The sequence below is a fragment of the Polyodon spathula genome, chromosome 9, assembly GCF_017654505.1.
Source record: "Polyodon spathula isolate WHYD16114869_AA chromosome 9, ASM1765450v1, whole genome shotgun sequence".
In the NCBI taxonomy this organism is placed as follows: domain Eukaryota; kingdom Metazoa; phylum Chordata; class Actinopteri; order Acipenseriformes; family Polyodontidae; genus Polyodon; species Polyodon spathula.
Genome location: NC_054542.1, coordinates 22,147,285 through 22,162,933, shown reverse-complemented (window position 1 = coordinate 22,162,933; position 15,649 = coordinate 22,147,285). Strand labels below are relative to the sequence as shown.

The 15,649-nt window shown below is 39.0% G+C and overlaps 1 protein-coding gene across 2 annotated transcripts in view; it reads left to right on the top strand.

Annotated features, from left to right (window-relative positions):
* Positions 1-8,372: 8,372 nt before the first annotated feature.
* The window catches only part of LOC121320506 (CRACD-like protein), a 57,146-nt gene continuing 49,869 nt past the window's right edge, over positions 8,373-15,649 (top strand). For both annotated transcript variants that reach the window (XM_041258892.1, XM_041258893.1), the window contains exon 1: positions 8,373-8,569. In XM_041258892.1, coding sequence (XP_041114826.1) covers positions 8,397-8,569 — 173 coding nt within the window. In that variant the 5' untranslated portion in view covers positions 8,373-8,396. The remainder of the gene's footprint in view (positions 8,570-15,649) is intronic.

The following is a 15,649-nucleotide window of genomic DNA, read 5'->3' as shown; positions in this document are numbered from 1 at the left end:
TGGCATTTTTCCTATTTTGTTGCCTTACAACCTGGAATTAAAATGGATTTTTATTTGGATTTCATGTAATGGACATACACAAAATAGTCCAAATTGGTGAAGTGAAATGAAAAAAATAACTTGTTTAAAAAAATTCTAAAAAATAAATAACGGAAAAGTGGTGCGTGCATATGTATTCACCCCCTTTGCTATTAAGCCTCTAAATAAGATCTGGTGCAACCAATTACCTTCAGAAGTCACATATTTAGTTAAATAAAGTCCACCTATGTGCAATCTAAGTGTTACATGATCTCAGTATATATACACCTGTTCTGAAAGGCCCCAGAGTCTGCAACACCACTAAGCAAGGGGCACCACCAAGCAAGCGGCACTACCAAGGAGCTCTCCAAACAGGTCAGGGACAAAGTTGTGGAGAAGTACAGATCAGGGTTGGGTTATAAAAAAATATTCAAAACTTTGAACATCCCACAGAGCACCATTAAAGCCATTATTAAAAAATGGAAAGAATATGGCACCACAACAAACCTGGCAAGAGAGGGCCGCCCACCAAAACTCATGGACCAGGCAAGGAGGGCATTAATCAGAGAGGCAACAAAGAGACCAAAGATAACCCTGAAGGAGCTGCAAAGCTCCACAGCGGAGATTGGAGTATCTGTCCATAGGACCACTTTAAGCCATACACTCCACAGAGCTGGGCTTTATGGAAGAGTGGCCAGAAAAAAGCCATTGCTTAAAGAAAAAAATAAGCAAACACGTTTGGTGTTCGCCAAAAGGCATGTGGGAGACTCCCCAAACATATGGAAGAAAGTACTCTGGTCAGATGAGACTAAAATTGAGCTTTTTGGCCATCAAGGAAAACGCTATGTCTGGCGCAAACCGAACACCTCTCATCACCCTGAGAACACCATCCCCACAGTGAAGCATGGTGGTGGCAGCATCATGCTGTGGGGATGTTTTTCATCGGCAGGGACTGGGAAACTAGTCAGAATTGAAGGAATGATGGATGGCGCTAAATACAGGGAAATTCTTGAGGGAAACCTGTTTCAGTCTTCCAGAGATTTGAGACTGGGACAGAGGTTCACCTTCCAGCAGAACAATGACCCTAAGCATACTGCTAAAGCAACACTCGAGTGGTTTAAGGGGAAACATTTAAATGTCTTGGAATGGCCTAGTCAAAGCCCAGACCTCAATCCAATTGAGAATCTGTGGTATGACTTAAAGATTGCTGTACACCAGCGGAACCCATCCAACTTGAAGGAGCTGGAGCAGTTTTGCCTTGAAGAATGGGCAAAAATCCCAGTGGCTAGATGTGCCAAGCTTATAGATACATACCCCAAGAGACTTGCAGCTGTAATTGCTGCAAAAGGTGGCTCTACAAAGTATTGAGTTTGGGGGGGTGAATACTTATGCACGCTCAAGTTTTCTGTTTTTTTGTCTTATTTCTTGTTTGTTTCACAATAAAAAATATTTTGCATCTTCAAAGTGGTAGGCATGTTGTGTAAATCAAATGATACAAACCCCCCAAAAATCCATTTTAATTCCAGGTTGTAAGGCAACAAAATAGGAAAAATGCCAAGGGGAGTCAATACTTTTGCAAGCCACTGTATTTCTAGATGTATGTTCCCTTTGGTTCATCTGGAAAGAGATGGATCAATGATTTCCTTTAACCTGAGTGGTCAATACAAGGGCTTTAATTTCTGGTAAAGAACCTCAAATGGTATTTTCCAAACTGTTTCATCACTGTTCCAATCAATACGCCAGAAAATTTGTGTATGTTACCTTTTTTCTGCTTGATGAAAGAAAATCTCCATTCTTGTACACACCCTCTGAATGCTGTCTGTCAATGTAGACTGCTTCCTAGCTGTCCTGTATGTTCAGTCTATTCAAATTTAGTACAGCAAAGTGAAAAAAATAAAATCAAACAAGAATAGTATTTGCTGTCAGCAACAGTACAATAACCACAATAGCAACTAACACATAGGACAGTGCTCTCTTCTTAATAAAGCCAGGAAGGAGGCTTTGAATAAACTTTATGAACACACTGTGAACAAGCTACTGAACAAATAGCACAAACAGAATTAACACATAGACTACTCGATATTTTTAATTACTATTTCACGAATTCATTTTAGGACCTAATGGTAACTTAAATATATGTTTTACAAACCGTGTTCGCTTTTCTGTATGAGGTGCCTGAACTGAAGAACAGCTTTGTGTAAGTAGAAGATTTGTTTGTTTGTTTGTTTGTTTTTGTATTGAGGTATTATTTAGGTTATTGTAAATACCCACAATGCAACACAGCGAAGCCTGAGTGAAGCCTACCAGACCACAGACGGAATTCTGAGCTAATCACATTACGTATGGAATATGAGGTCAATGTTTGTATTCATAAACAACAAAACAAAAAATACTTTTAAATATATATATTTTAACATATCCCTTTTCAAATAGTAATAGAACCCTCATAAGAGGGCTTTATAAGGCCCTTCTCGTTATGTTAAATGCCCTCGCCTTCAGTTCGGGACATTTAATGGCAGGAGGCGAGCCATACCAGATAGCAAAGCCCTCTTATTCCGGTTCTATTGCTTAAATAATTACCCATCAGCACAGACAGAGTGCAGCCTTACCAGTAGTATCAAATACCTCCTATCTAGTGATCACAGTTTCACCGAATCCTCTCATTTCAGTCACATTTTAACAGCATTGTTTTACTGTACAGTGTTTTTCGCAGCATTTAGGACTATTTCAATCAACAGTTTTACATTTTATTTACAGTTTAATCCAGTGTAATGGCATGTTTTAGAAATATTTTATGAGTGATGGCCTTTTACCTCTATTCAGAATTCATGATTGGCTGCATACAACCTGACATTTTAAAGAAACAGGAGTAAGACTTAATAAGTTAACTATTAATTATTAACTATTAATACAGCTGACATAAAACTCCATTGCTAATGAACTGTGAAGAATTTCAGATTTTGACACTAGTTGACATTGTGAATGCAAACTCTCACAGCTGGAATTATATGTATAGTTGTCACTCACTTTCTAATTGGGACATTTTATTGGTGCTATGTTATAATATTTGTTATGAACAATGAGTTGTTTTATTATGTGTGTGTGTTTTTTTACATTACTATTAATTTGTATTCATTAACACAATTTATGCAAGTTTTTTTGTTGAATTCTTTTCAGTAATGTCAATTTTTTACATACATGCGATAAATGCAATTATTTTGTTATATAAAATATATCTATTTAGCTTGTTATTCAATCTTTATTGTTTATGAATGTTACACTCTATAACTCATCGAAGGCTCAAATTGTACAGAAAAGCTGTGTACATTAACAAAGGCACCTATCTGAGTAAGATCTTTACACATAATTTGATTCTCATAAATAAGGCCCCTGAAGAAATCCAAATGTACCATATACTTATACGTTTATTAGCCCACTGACATTTTAAATCAGACTTGGAAATGAGACAAACTTAGTAAAACAGTTAAATAAAAAATGTAAAAATACTGTCATGCATTAGCAGTACTCTTTGACAGCAAGAGTGCTTGCTTATAAATCTACTGTACACAGCTACAGCAGCAAGTTATCTGACTCCACTAAAGTCATATAAACATTTACTTACTGTAAGTAAACAAAATTAATCATATGAACCTTTCTTTATTAATCTTTCCCACATGTTGCAAGGAGCTAATGTCACAATCTGATCCAATTTAAATGGCCCACAACCTCCATGAAAGTACCAGAACCTATTATAAGGGGTTTGGTGTGATGTGCAGGGTGAGTCATACAGTCGGGATTCCAGAGGCAGCGTTGTATTGGCTCTGGTGTTCCCATGGGTTAAGGAGGCAGAATCGTCAAGGACTGTTCTCATCGCGCTACAGCAGCAGACTCTACCAGCTAGACGCCTAGTGAGCTCAGGCAGACACCTGCAAGGCTGACCTTTGTCCAACAGAGGCCAGTAGCTAGCTGACATCCACTCTTGAGTTCCTTGCTGTAAAAGAGAAAGCTGGCTTGGTCTTGGGATTGGAGGACGGTAACTGAACCTTAATTTCCCTTTAAGTACGAAATGTAACCATTACCTAATGTTATATATCTCTTATAGCCCAAATTACCTGATCTGCTCCTTTAAGAGCCATGTATGCGTCAGACGTCGTCTCTGCCGCAGGAGATAAATAAGAACATAAGAAAGTTTACAAATGAGAGGAGATCATTCAGCCCATCTTGCTCGTTTGGTTGTTAGTAGTTTATTGATTACAGAATCTCATCAACAGCTTCTTGAAGGATCCCAAGGTGTCAGCTTCAACAACATTACTGGGGAGTAACTCCCACAATTCTCTTTGTAAAAAAGTGCCTCTTATTCTCTGTTCTGAATGCCCCTTTATCTAATCTCCATTTGTGACCCCTAGTCCTTGTTTCTTTTTTCAGGTCGAAAAAGTCCCTTGGATCGACATTGTCAATACCTTTTAGAATTTTTAATGCTTGTATCAGATCATCATTTAATCTTTGGTCAATACTGAATAGATTCAATTCTTATATTCCCTTTAACACTTCTGCCTTTGTTATGCTAAAGTTATTTAAAACTGGATAGGAAAAGGTCGATATATGGGTCATGTTGATCGTATCCTCCTTTGTAAAAACTTGCTATTTTTTTCTCTTCGTCTATGATTTTGCCATTTGTATCTCTTAGACATTTTACTTCCTTTTTGAATGTTCTTTTGCTGTTATAATAAAAAAAACTTTGGAATTGGTTTTAGCCCCTTTGGCAATGTTCATTTCTATCTCTCTCTTGGCCTTTCTAACTTCCTTTTTGACTTGCATTTGCAGTTCCAAGTACTCTTTCTGTGTACTTTGTTCTTGGCCCCTTTTAAAAGCTCTGTAAAGTGCCTTTTTTCTCTGAATACGAGTGAAGCATTAGGCTCAGCGTCATTTTCTCTTTCAGCCTTTGTCTGAGGAAGAAGCGAGCTCTGACTAAGTCATAACTATGTCGATAAGTTGAGTTAATGTTGCGTCATAGAAGTGATGCTTAAGAAGGCCTATGCGGCCTCAGCATTTTGAATGCGCGTGGGTAGCTACGGTAGCATACTGGTAGCATACCAGTCCAAGCTGTTGAAGGCTCTGTCAAGTGAACGCAGACCCTCGTCCCACTGGTTGGACTAGTTGATCTTAGTCAATAACCACCTGCTCCAGTTGTCTAAGTACAATAGGCAGGCATTGGGCAGGAGCATGGCCACGCTGGTGGTGGCATGAAGGCATCTCTGGCTTTCTCAGACTCGCGTGCCTGACAAATACAAGATGTCATTGATTAATGCACAAATAACATTGGGTTATACATTTGGACGCCAGTGGATGAGATGCTAAAGCACTCTCACAGAGCACAGGAAACTTCCAGGGAGTTGGCAACGCCTCCTCCCCAAGCAGAAGCCCCAGCCTATAAGCCGGCAAAGCAATGGCAAAACAGACTCATACAGCCCCTGCTAGAGCTAATGTGCAGAACTGCTTTCAGGGTGCGCAGCACGGAGGCTGCCGCAATTACCGACACCCTGCTCCCAATCAGCAGCCGCAGGTGCAAGTCCCTGTGAGCCAGCCAGCAGCTGGGTGTTCACCACCATCAAAGCCAGTTACTCTGCAGTTTTGTTTTGGCCCTGATCCCTTTCATAACAACGGTCATCAAAACCTCAAGACACTTTTATTGTCTCAGCAGGTATCTGCCCTACTGTAAAAACAGGCCATTGCAATTGTTCACCCTCTCAATGAAAAAGGAGGGTTTTACTCCAGGTATTCCTTGTATCAAAACAGGATGGCAGTCTCAGACCAATTCTTGACCTCAGATATCTCAACCTGTACTTGAGAGTATGAAGGTTCAAGATGCTGAGAATGCAACAACTATTGCAGTCAGTTAGGTCAGGTGACTGGTTCACTGTAAAACCCGGCCACAGGAAATACTTTTGGTTCACTTTTTGGCCTTTCTCTAGCTCATCGCACTTTATCAAAAGTGCAAGGATGCTATACTGGCTTCTCTGAGTCTTAATTATGCTGATATATGCCATGTCACCAACACAGGCAGTGTTGCACACAGGACTGGTCACCAGCCATCTCCAATGGCTAGGCTTCACAGTGAACCGTTCTAAAAGCAGGCTGACCTCTCAGAAGGCTATCTATCTCTGTTAGCCTTGATTCCATAAACATGATTGCCACTCTGTTGGACGACAGGACCTAGAGGCAGCGGTGATGGTAATGACTTTCCAGAGATTCTGGGACTCATGGCAGCAGCATTTTCAGTTCTCCTTTAGGGCTCCTACACATGCTCCCTCTCCAAGCCTGGTTCAATCACAGGATCCTTCACCCTGCCTTGGACTAGCACCACTTACTCACAGTGTCCTATGTCACTGTTTGAAAGCTCTCTTGTGGTGGAAACAACTAGCTCGTCTGTGCTTGGGCACAGTTCTGTGCAGTGTCACGAGGAGAGAGGTGGTGACCATAGATGCTTCCAACCTAGACTGTGGCGCTGTCTGGAATGGCCAGGGGGTGCAGTCGTGTGGAAACCCCCATGGGAGGGTCTCCACTAAATGCTTTGGAGCTGCAAGCAGGTCATCTGGCCCTGCAGCAATATTCCAGGGAGGTACAAGGGAAACGCGTGTTGATCCGCTTACAACACCACAGTGGTGGCTTATATTAACCACCATGGCAGTCTCCAGTACCCCGGTCTCAATCGTGTTGCCCTGAAGCTTTTGCTATGGGTTCATGAACACATGTTTTCAGTAAGAGCAGTTCACCTGTCAGGGGTGAGGAGATGGCCCCCATAGTTCGGTATGGCACTTCCCGTGGAGGTTGGAACCTCATCTGGGAGAAGTTTGGGTGTGTGGAGATACACCTTTTTGCAACCGAGGAGTTCACCCATTGTCCCCTCTGGTATTCCCTAATAGGGAGTGTTCACCCTTAGCATAGACACAGTGGCCCACAGATGGCCCAAGACTTTGCTCTATGTTTTTCCAGTGTTGCCACTGCTAACACTGTGCTTGGAGAATATCAGACGAAGACCGCGCTCGGGTGCTCTTAGTAGCCCTGAAGTGGACAAGGAGGACCTGGTTCTCAGTACAGCTCCTATGCGGTCAGCTGTGGGAGTTGCTGGCCCATCCTGACCTGCTGAGTCAAGCGCGGGGCACTCTGCGGAAAAATTCTAAGTATTAAAATGTTTCATGTTAAAAACTAGAAGTTAATATCCTTACAATAGTTAAAATAGCTCAAATATTCATGCATTCTGTATTATTATACTAGTTTGGTTGCATTTGCTATATTAAAGATGCATCGTAATGGAGCACTCTTCCTTTAATAAATTAATAATTACGATACAAAGGAGGTGAACAGTCGAAGATTAAGTGTAGTGAAGAGGGTGTGCGCGAGTGTTAACACAGACTGCAAAAGATAGAAAAAAATATAACTAAAATGCAAAAGCTTACCATCAGTGATCGGGACACTGCTTTCTCGACGAGTAGGAACAAGTATGCTGTTTGGATGTAATAAAATGGCACGCCTTGCTTTATTAAAAAGTGAACTCAAACCGAGGCAAAATAAAGTTGCAACAAAGAGAAGAAAATTGACTTGTGAGTGAAGGGAAAATGTTTACCCTTTCTGGATTCAGTAAGAATTGTAATTAGTATGTAAAAGTTTGTAAACATGTTCAGTTCTATCAATTGCTCATAATTAGTTCTCAAAAACATTCTTTGAATGGCTCATTGAAAGCATAGGACCAATAATCCTGTCAATCTTGTTCATTTTTTACAAATAGAAAAGCAATGTCACTGCTATAATAAAACTAGCACTATAAAACATGTTTTGTTTTTTTTTTTGTTTTTTTTTTTTTTTTTTAGAATTAAACATAACTCTCACGAACATCTGTTACGTTTAATTCTAAAAAAAATTGTTTTATGAAGTATTGTATTTGTAATCTATCCTTTACAAAAAAAGTTTAAAAAAATAAAAAATAAAAAAAGTAAAAAGTACATGAATAATAAAATGTTTAAATAGTCTTTTGCATTAGATTAATGTCCAAATCCAAACACTTGATTTACACTATACACAATATAATCCCTATTATTTTTTGCTGGCTACTTGTATTTTTTATTTATTTATTTATTTTGTTTTGTTTTTGGAGAGCACATTAAAAAGTAGGCTACAAAACAAAAATGCATCCGTCTACCTTGACCAGTAATTATGCCCTGACTGATCAGGAAAATAAAAACATAAAAGTGAATGCATTCCTATAGCTTTTCAATAACACCCGCTGTCATTGCCAGATGCAAAAAAAGCCACTCCTATTCACCGATGGCTGTGTTTGGAGTGCCTGTTTTTCCCTGGAGGTAGCTGTGCACCTGACGGCCATGCTTGGCAGTGGTACTGGGGTAGTTTCTCCCTCTCCATTGGCTCCTTGTCCTACCGAAGAGCTGCCCACGAAAACATGGCAACAGTCACTGCGAATTGAAAGGAGAACGCATTCCTTGGAAAATGTTAATGGCATAAAGAAAAAGAACAGCAACAGGGTGGACTTCATAAGGTAAATGAAATAACAAACTGAAATATGTCGTTATCTTTGCAATAGAATTATACTGGGAAGTCTATTGGGAAGTTTGAATTTTTTTCGGGTAACTTCAACGCAAAAGCCGAAATATTTGTGTAGCAAATTCAACAGTACAGCCGACATCTTATTTATTTATTTGTTTATTTATTACGTTAGATGTTTTAATGTTTACTGTGTGTAAACATTCTGCACTGTATTGTGTAATGAAACGTGACGTCTGTGTATGAATGAATGGCAAGTCATTGGCACACACACAGTATTGGAAAGCATTTCTTTTCTTCTGTACACTGTCTCAAAAGTAATACAATATTGTCAGTAGGCTACTCACTTTGCACCGTTGTTAACTGCATGTTTTTGACGACACTATCACAAAACTAGCAATACTGCCTAATGTAAAACCGAACGAAAGATATCGCCGTTGATTAATGTACTTTATATTATTATTATTATTATTATTATTTATATTATTATTATTATTATTATTATTAGTCGTAGTAGGTTTTTTTTTTTTTTTTTTTTTTTAGTTGTCGTTCCTTTTAATTTTTGTGAAAGTGGAGGTTTTTGAAATGTTGTATAGGGTATAGGATTATGTGGTTAAGTCAGATTACCAGAACATATCTAACCCCCAGGATCAAACATGAAAAATAGATGTATTCAAGATTTGGGGTTTTTACACATTTTTATTATGTGAAAGTACTGGAGCTCAGTTTTCAGTAGTCGTAGTCGTAGTCGTAGTATACACTGCATGTGTTCAGTTTCCAAATTTGTTTACGTTGAAGATGTTTAAGACGTTTAACTTTCTGTAAAACTTAAGAAATCAAGAATTGTAAACACTTTCCTCAAACAGACACTGGTAAAATGGTGATTATCTTCGTACAGCAGTGTACCGGGTAACGTGTTGGATCGATTCCAATTGCAGCTGTTGACTTTTGGTTAGGTGCTGCTGAAATAACAGGCGCATATAGCTTAAAACTGGTTTATTTATCGGTTAACATTCACATTTTGTGGAAATAAAAAGGCAACCAGTGACCAATAAAAATGGGGAGGTAGAAAAAAAGGCACAAAAGCAGATGGCTTGGGGTCCCCTTTAAACACATTTTCTACAATAGCCAGCAGCACTATTCTAATAAATGTAACTGTTACATTACAGTTGATTCTACCTGGCATAAAGTCCAGTACTTTAATGTGTGTGTTTGTGTGTGCAAAAGTGTATATTTAAACTTTAATTTTCATGTAATTAGTGCCTGCTCAATGAAACAACTAATTTCAAAGGTGTCAGGTTGAAGTAGTATAAAATAGCCAGTTTTGATAAATAAGAAAACGGTTTTAAACTTCACAGGTTTTGAAATACATATGGTTGTTGCTCTCCATCGCACTTATGTAAATAATGATATATAAGTAAAGAGAGAGAGAGAGAGAACTGATCTAGAGATTTTAGTGCAGGCTCACATCAGTTTGACTTTGCTCTTATAATTTGCAGGGCCAACAAACCAGTGATTTGTTAAAGAACACAATAAACATTTAGCTCATAGGCATGTGTGTACAGGCTTTACCACTGTTGGAATTTAGAACCCAAATGTTGACATTCTTGCTGTGTGACTCTGGGCAAGTCAGTTGATCTCCTTGTTTTACATATCCATCTAGTAGTAAGCAGGATCACCATCCAGTAAAAATGAACCATTTTGTAGAGACATTTATTTAACCTCTTGTCATATAGTGACTTCAAATTTCTGGACCTGGATTGCTGGTATTGTGTAATAAAAAGGAACTGTTTATTGACAGTCGATTTTGTAATTCACATATCAGAATCCTGCTTACGTTATTTAATTCATGTATACTTAGTCCTTACATTCCATTCATTTTTCCACATGTTAATTTAACTGTTTACACACCATTCTACCAGAGGTTGCTAGCATTCCCCTTACAGTGTTACCATAGTGATGATGTATGTTACTTAATCAATCCTGTTGACAAAACACTGAGCTGGCATGTTGTTTATCTTAGCTACCTACCTGCCTCTTCAGTACTGTGCCCCCTACCTACATTTTATTATTGCTTTCTTAAAAAAGAAAAAAAAAAAAAAAAAAAAAAAAAACTTGAACTGTTACACTGTGTCAAGTCTCAGCATTGTTGGTTTGTTTTTCTTTATGCTGTTGACTGAATGACTTTTATCAGTCACCTTATTCTGACCAGGTATGATGGGTACAAAATCTACCCTTCGTGTTGCACTAATATCCGACAATCACACATTTTATAATACATTTTCAGTTGTTAGACTATATGAACAATTATGGCTGGTTTTGCAGACACAGATTAGCGCTAGCATTGGACTGTCTAATGTTGTTTTAGGTAATGTTCGGTAGGTAGGTCAAGAAGTGCTAACTGAGGTCTGCGAAACTTATTTAAACGTATATCTGTATATTTTGGAAGCTTCTTGAGAGTATGTTTTTTCTCTTTCAAGAAACATCATCTAAATAATCTAAAAACTGAAACACCCAGAAGTCATTGCTAAAACAATCAAATTGAAATGCACATTCACCAAAAATGTAAGCCAATGAAGTGAAGAGAATTCATTTTAGGGAATATTTGTTATCTTTAAAGTATTTAGTTAACGCCACAGTGCCTAACAGTTAGTGGTATTTGCACATAACAGTTAAAACAGGCAAAATGTGATCAGTACCACCAGAAGCAGCAAAAGGTTATAAATGTAATTTGCAAAACAAAATAAGCAAATGCAATCAAGCTAGACTAAAGAAAACAAGTTGCTCTCAGGCTTGCCGGGTTCATCTTTTGAATTGAGCTGACGTGACACGGTAGAAATTACTAATTGCTTTGTTTAACCTGGGTTTTCTTTAATGGCTTTGGTCATGGGATTCACTTGCTTAAAACCAGCCCAATGTTGTTTGTGGTCTATATGCAAATGACATACCCTCACAGTGAAACAGCTGCCATAGTGTTCTGCAAGGGGCAAAGGTTGGTGTTGTGGAAGAGTTGTTAAGTAATATTACATAGTGTTCTCATCTTGAATATACAGTATCTTCAGACACAGTTATTTAAGGTGAAAGGTGACAGACAAGGCAGAGGCTCTGCAACTGTGCACGTGTGTGTATGTGTTTTGTGGCTGGCTCAGGCACAGAAGAACAGCCTGGGGCCAAGATGGATGCCTTTAACAGCCACCTAGTAACTGGAAATTGGATTATTGGAATGTTTAATTGTGTAATTATGAAAGAGTGGGATGTTGATTATTTTATTGGGAAATGTCTGGAACATGACCAGTTGGGATTTTCATTGATGATCAATTAACCCCTGGTCACACCCTATGAAAGAAACACAATAAATGGTGGTTTGGAGTATGTGTATGAGCGTGGAGAGAAGGCATTGCCCAGTCTGAAGAATGTAACAGAGGGCTTCCAAGTTGCACATCCAGTAAAGGTGCTCTGCGTGACTGCAGGATGCTCCCTATAGCCTGGACGTCGCCGATTCGAGTCAAGGCTATTCCACAGCCGACCATGGATGGGAGTTCACAGGAGGCGGTGCTCAATTGGCTGAGCGTCACCGGGGGGGGAGGGGCCTAGGTCGGCCAGGATATCCTCGGCTCACCGCGCACCAGCGACCCCTGTAGTCTGACCGGGCACCTGCGGGCTTACCTGTTAGCTGCCCGTGAGCTGAGTTGTCCTCCTATGCTGTAGCTCCTGGGCAGCTGCATGGTGAATCCGCAGTGTGTAAAGAAGCGGTCGGCTGACGGCACACGTTTCGGAGGACAGCGTGTGTTCCTCTTCACCGCTCCCGAGTCAGCACAGGGGTGGTAGCGGTGAGCTGAGCATAAATAAATAATAATTGGCCATTTCAAATTGGGAGAAAATCAAAAAAAATAATAATTGGCAACGACTACGTTTATAAAAAAAAAAAAAAAAAAAAAAAATGGATAAAGTTTTGTTTTGTTGTGTTATGGATTTATTTGGTTTTAACCTTTTTTGTTTGTTTTGTTTTGTTTTGTAAATAATAAAAGTGCACTGAAGCGCTAAACTGCAGTTCCTGACTCTGGGTTTGCTATTCCTGCAGCTGACCAGTCGCATAGGGTATTAACTGCTAAATAAGCCCTATGGTTTGGGGAATTTATAGCTGCTAGAGTGATAATACATTATTATAAAAGTTTTTTTGTTTTGTTTTGTTTATATACGAACAGTAGACCATTCCCATGACAACGAGGCGGGATTCTGTTTTCATATTTTTTGGTATTCCAATAACAGCAAAAACACCTCTGTGTTTGTGTTTTTTAAGCAAAGACTCTTGGAAATCTGTACATCTGCATATATGTGCTTTTTTATTTTTTTGCCCAGCAGCTTTCACACACACTACAGTACATCTTGCCGTCTCGATAAACAAGCCACGGATACTTCATCTCCCATTCAGAATTATAAGAACGGATTTTTCTTTTGTGTTTTTCTGTATTACTGCTGCTTGCAGCTGCTTCAGTCTCTGTGGTACTCATACAGTCAGAAGTAGATGGCTGACATGCAGATGGGTGATCTTCATGAGAATCCCCTGAAGATGCTGACTGCTCAGCAAAAAAACGGATTGACAACTGACTTGCTGTCAGTGTACACTCTTCATTTTTATGCATAAAAAAAAAATTGTCAGGACATTCCTAGTGGGAAAAATAACAAAAGCACAACCTTAAATCAGGCGACTGCAAAAATTAAATGCAAGTTAAAAGTAGGCTCAGGGATACAAAATTCACTTAATTTGTCAGCTCTGTTTGAAATAAAATAAAAAGGACCAGTTAGGCTCAGGCAAGATATGAGGGTAAAAGCAAAGATTGTTCTGTAATTAACAGCTTTTTTCTGATTCATTATGAAACAGAATCAGCTAGTGTGTGTGTTTGTGTGTGTGTGTGTGTGTGTGTGTGTGTTTACTTTTTCCAAAATACTGGTTTTATTTCTTAGCAATATGGACCTCTGTTAATATGGGGCATAACACATTTTTTTTAAAATAAAATACAGTGCTTGGTGGGATACTATCGTATTCATTTCCACTGTTCATTGCGCTTCTAGGATCTGTAACTAAACTATTTTAATAGTAATAGCATGTGTACGCATTACACCCGACTAAACATACTTCAATGTGGACGCTTTGAGCTGGATTAATTCAAACGTTTTTGGGTACAGTTCTTGAAATCGGATATCTAGTATGGACAGGGCCTAAAAGTAAATATCCTTAATATTACCGTGTAAACCAAATATGAGGCTTATTGCTGCCACCTACAGGACTGGAGTGTAACTTAATCAATGCTGTTATATTGCAGTTTTTTTTTTAAACAAGCATGTTTTTTATTGTCATTTTGGGCATGTCTGCGTCCCTTTCCCATTCTGTGCGTCCTGTGAATGCAAGACAAGATATTTTTTCCGTCCAATGGATTTATTTTGCGTCTAGAAAGCAACCTCTGTTGATTGCTTCATTGCCATTTCCCTTGAAACATGCTGTAATAAGTGGTATATACTTGAAGACACTGGCAGGGTTTCCACGATTTCCTAACACTATAGGAAGTGTGCGGCCAAAACATGGTACTGCTAACAAGGGTGGGTAAATCACATTTTCGCATTTAAAAACAGCGCAATTTAATAGTAATTAGGCCATTTGCATTTGGAAGGAGAATTTTTCTCCCAAAAAGAAAACTACATTGAAATCCAAATTACCTGAAAGGTACTGCCAATTTTTTTTGTTTTGTTTTTAATTTTTTCCATGGAAACCCCATCATTGAGAAAGATTGAAGTATTTGTTTTTGGATTTTATATGCTGCATTTACTATTAGTACATACACAACTATTTTATTGAGTTACATGCATGAATACTTGAACTTCAAAGTACTTCAGAAGTTGAGAAATTGAGTCATCAGGAAGTATAAGAGATCACAAAAAAACTAAGGTTTGAATAAGGGGTGGAACTCAATTCACCTTTGTTACCATAGAATTGAATATTGCAGACAAATAATACTACGTTGACAAAGTGAACAGGTTCATGGAACAAATCCTACTGTATAGCCTGGGAACTGGAGCTCTTATAAATGCCCCAGTTATCCCACCTACTGTAGTTGCATAGTCACATTGTACCTGGGAAAGAGCATCAGCATTATGTTACTAATTGTCTGTAAGTACAATGTAACATCTGAAAATATGGGTGTTTATTTGGCATGCGTTTCGTGTTGCTTCAAGAACATAGGACCTATTCACCTATTAACTTTGAACATCTTATGACTCCTCACAATATTGGTAATCATTACCAGATTAACAAGACATCATAAATAATGTATGACTATATGCTTTTTAATAAAAATAATGATGACATTTTTATATAGCCTGAAATATTTAAATGCCTTCCTGCAAAAGAACTATAACCCGCAGAGATGCCGTTTTGTCACAGTTCATGCTATTTGACTTCTGGTTGAGAAAAGGGATCCCACACTTCATGTGGTACATGAAGGGCTGCAATGCCAGATACCACCGAGTTATCCGGGCATTGCTATCCTTCATTGTGCTTAATCACTTGAGTGGGGCGTGGTCTGTGACGAAATCAAATGAATGCCCCAGCAGGTAGTAAAGTAAAGAGTGAGAAGCCCATTTAATGGCCCAGCACTCCTTTTCGACTACAGAGTCTTGGTGAAATCAGGTGTGATAAGGGTGGGGGCCTGGCAGTTTCCGCTTAATAGAATCAAACTCCCCCTGACACTCAGCTGACCATTTGATTACATTTGTAGCACTCTTTTTGGTGAGGTCAGCTAAAGGGTTAACCACTGTGGCGTACTCATGGATAAAGCAGTGGTAATAACTGGCTAATCCCAATAGTGACCTCACCTGAGTCTTGGTTTTGGGGATCGCTGCGTCAACCAAAGCCTGGATTTTGGTGATAACGGGTCTCACCCTTCCATTCCCCACCAAAAATCCCAAATATTGAGTCTCTGTTTTGGCAAAAGCACATTTTCTCAAGTTAGCCATTAGCCAGGCTTCCCTGCCGGGTTTCATGATCGATCAAGATCTCCTTGGGGATCCCTGCTCTAGC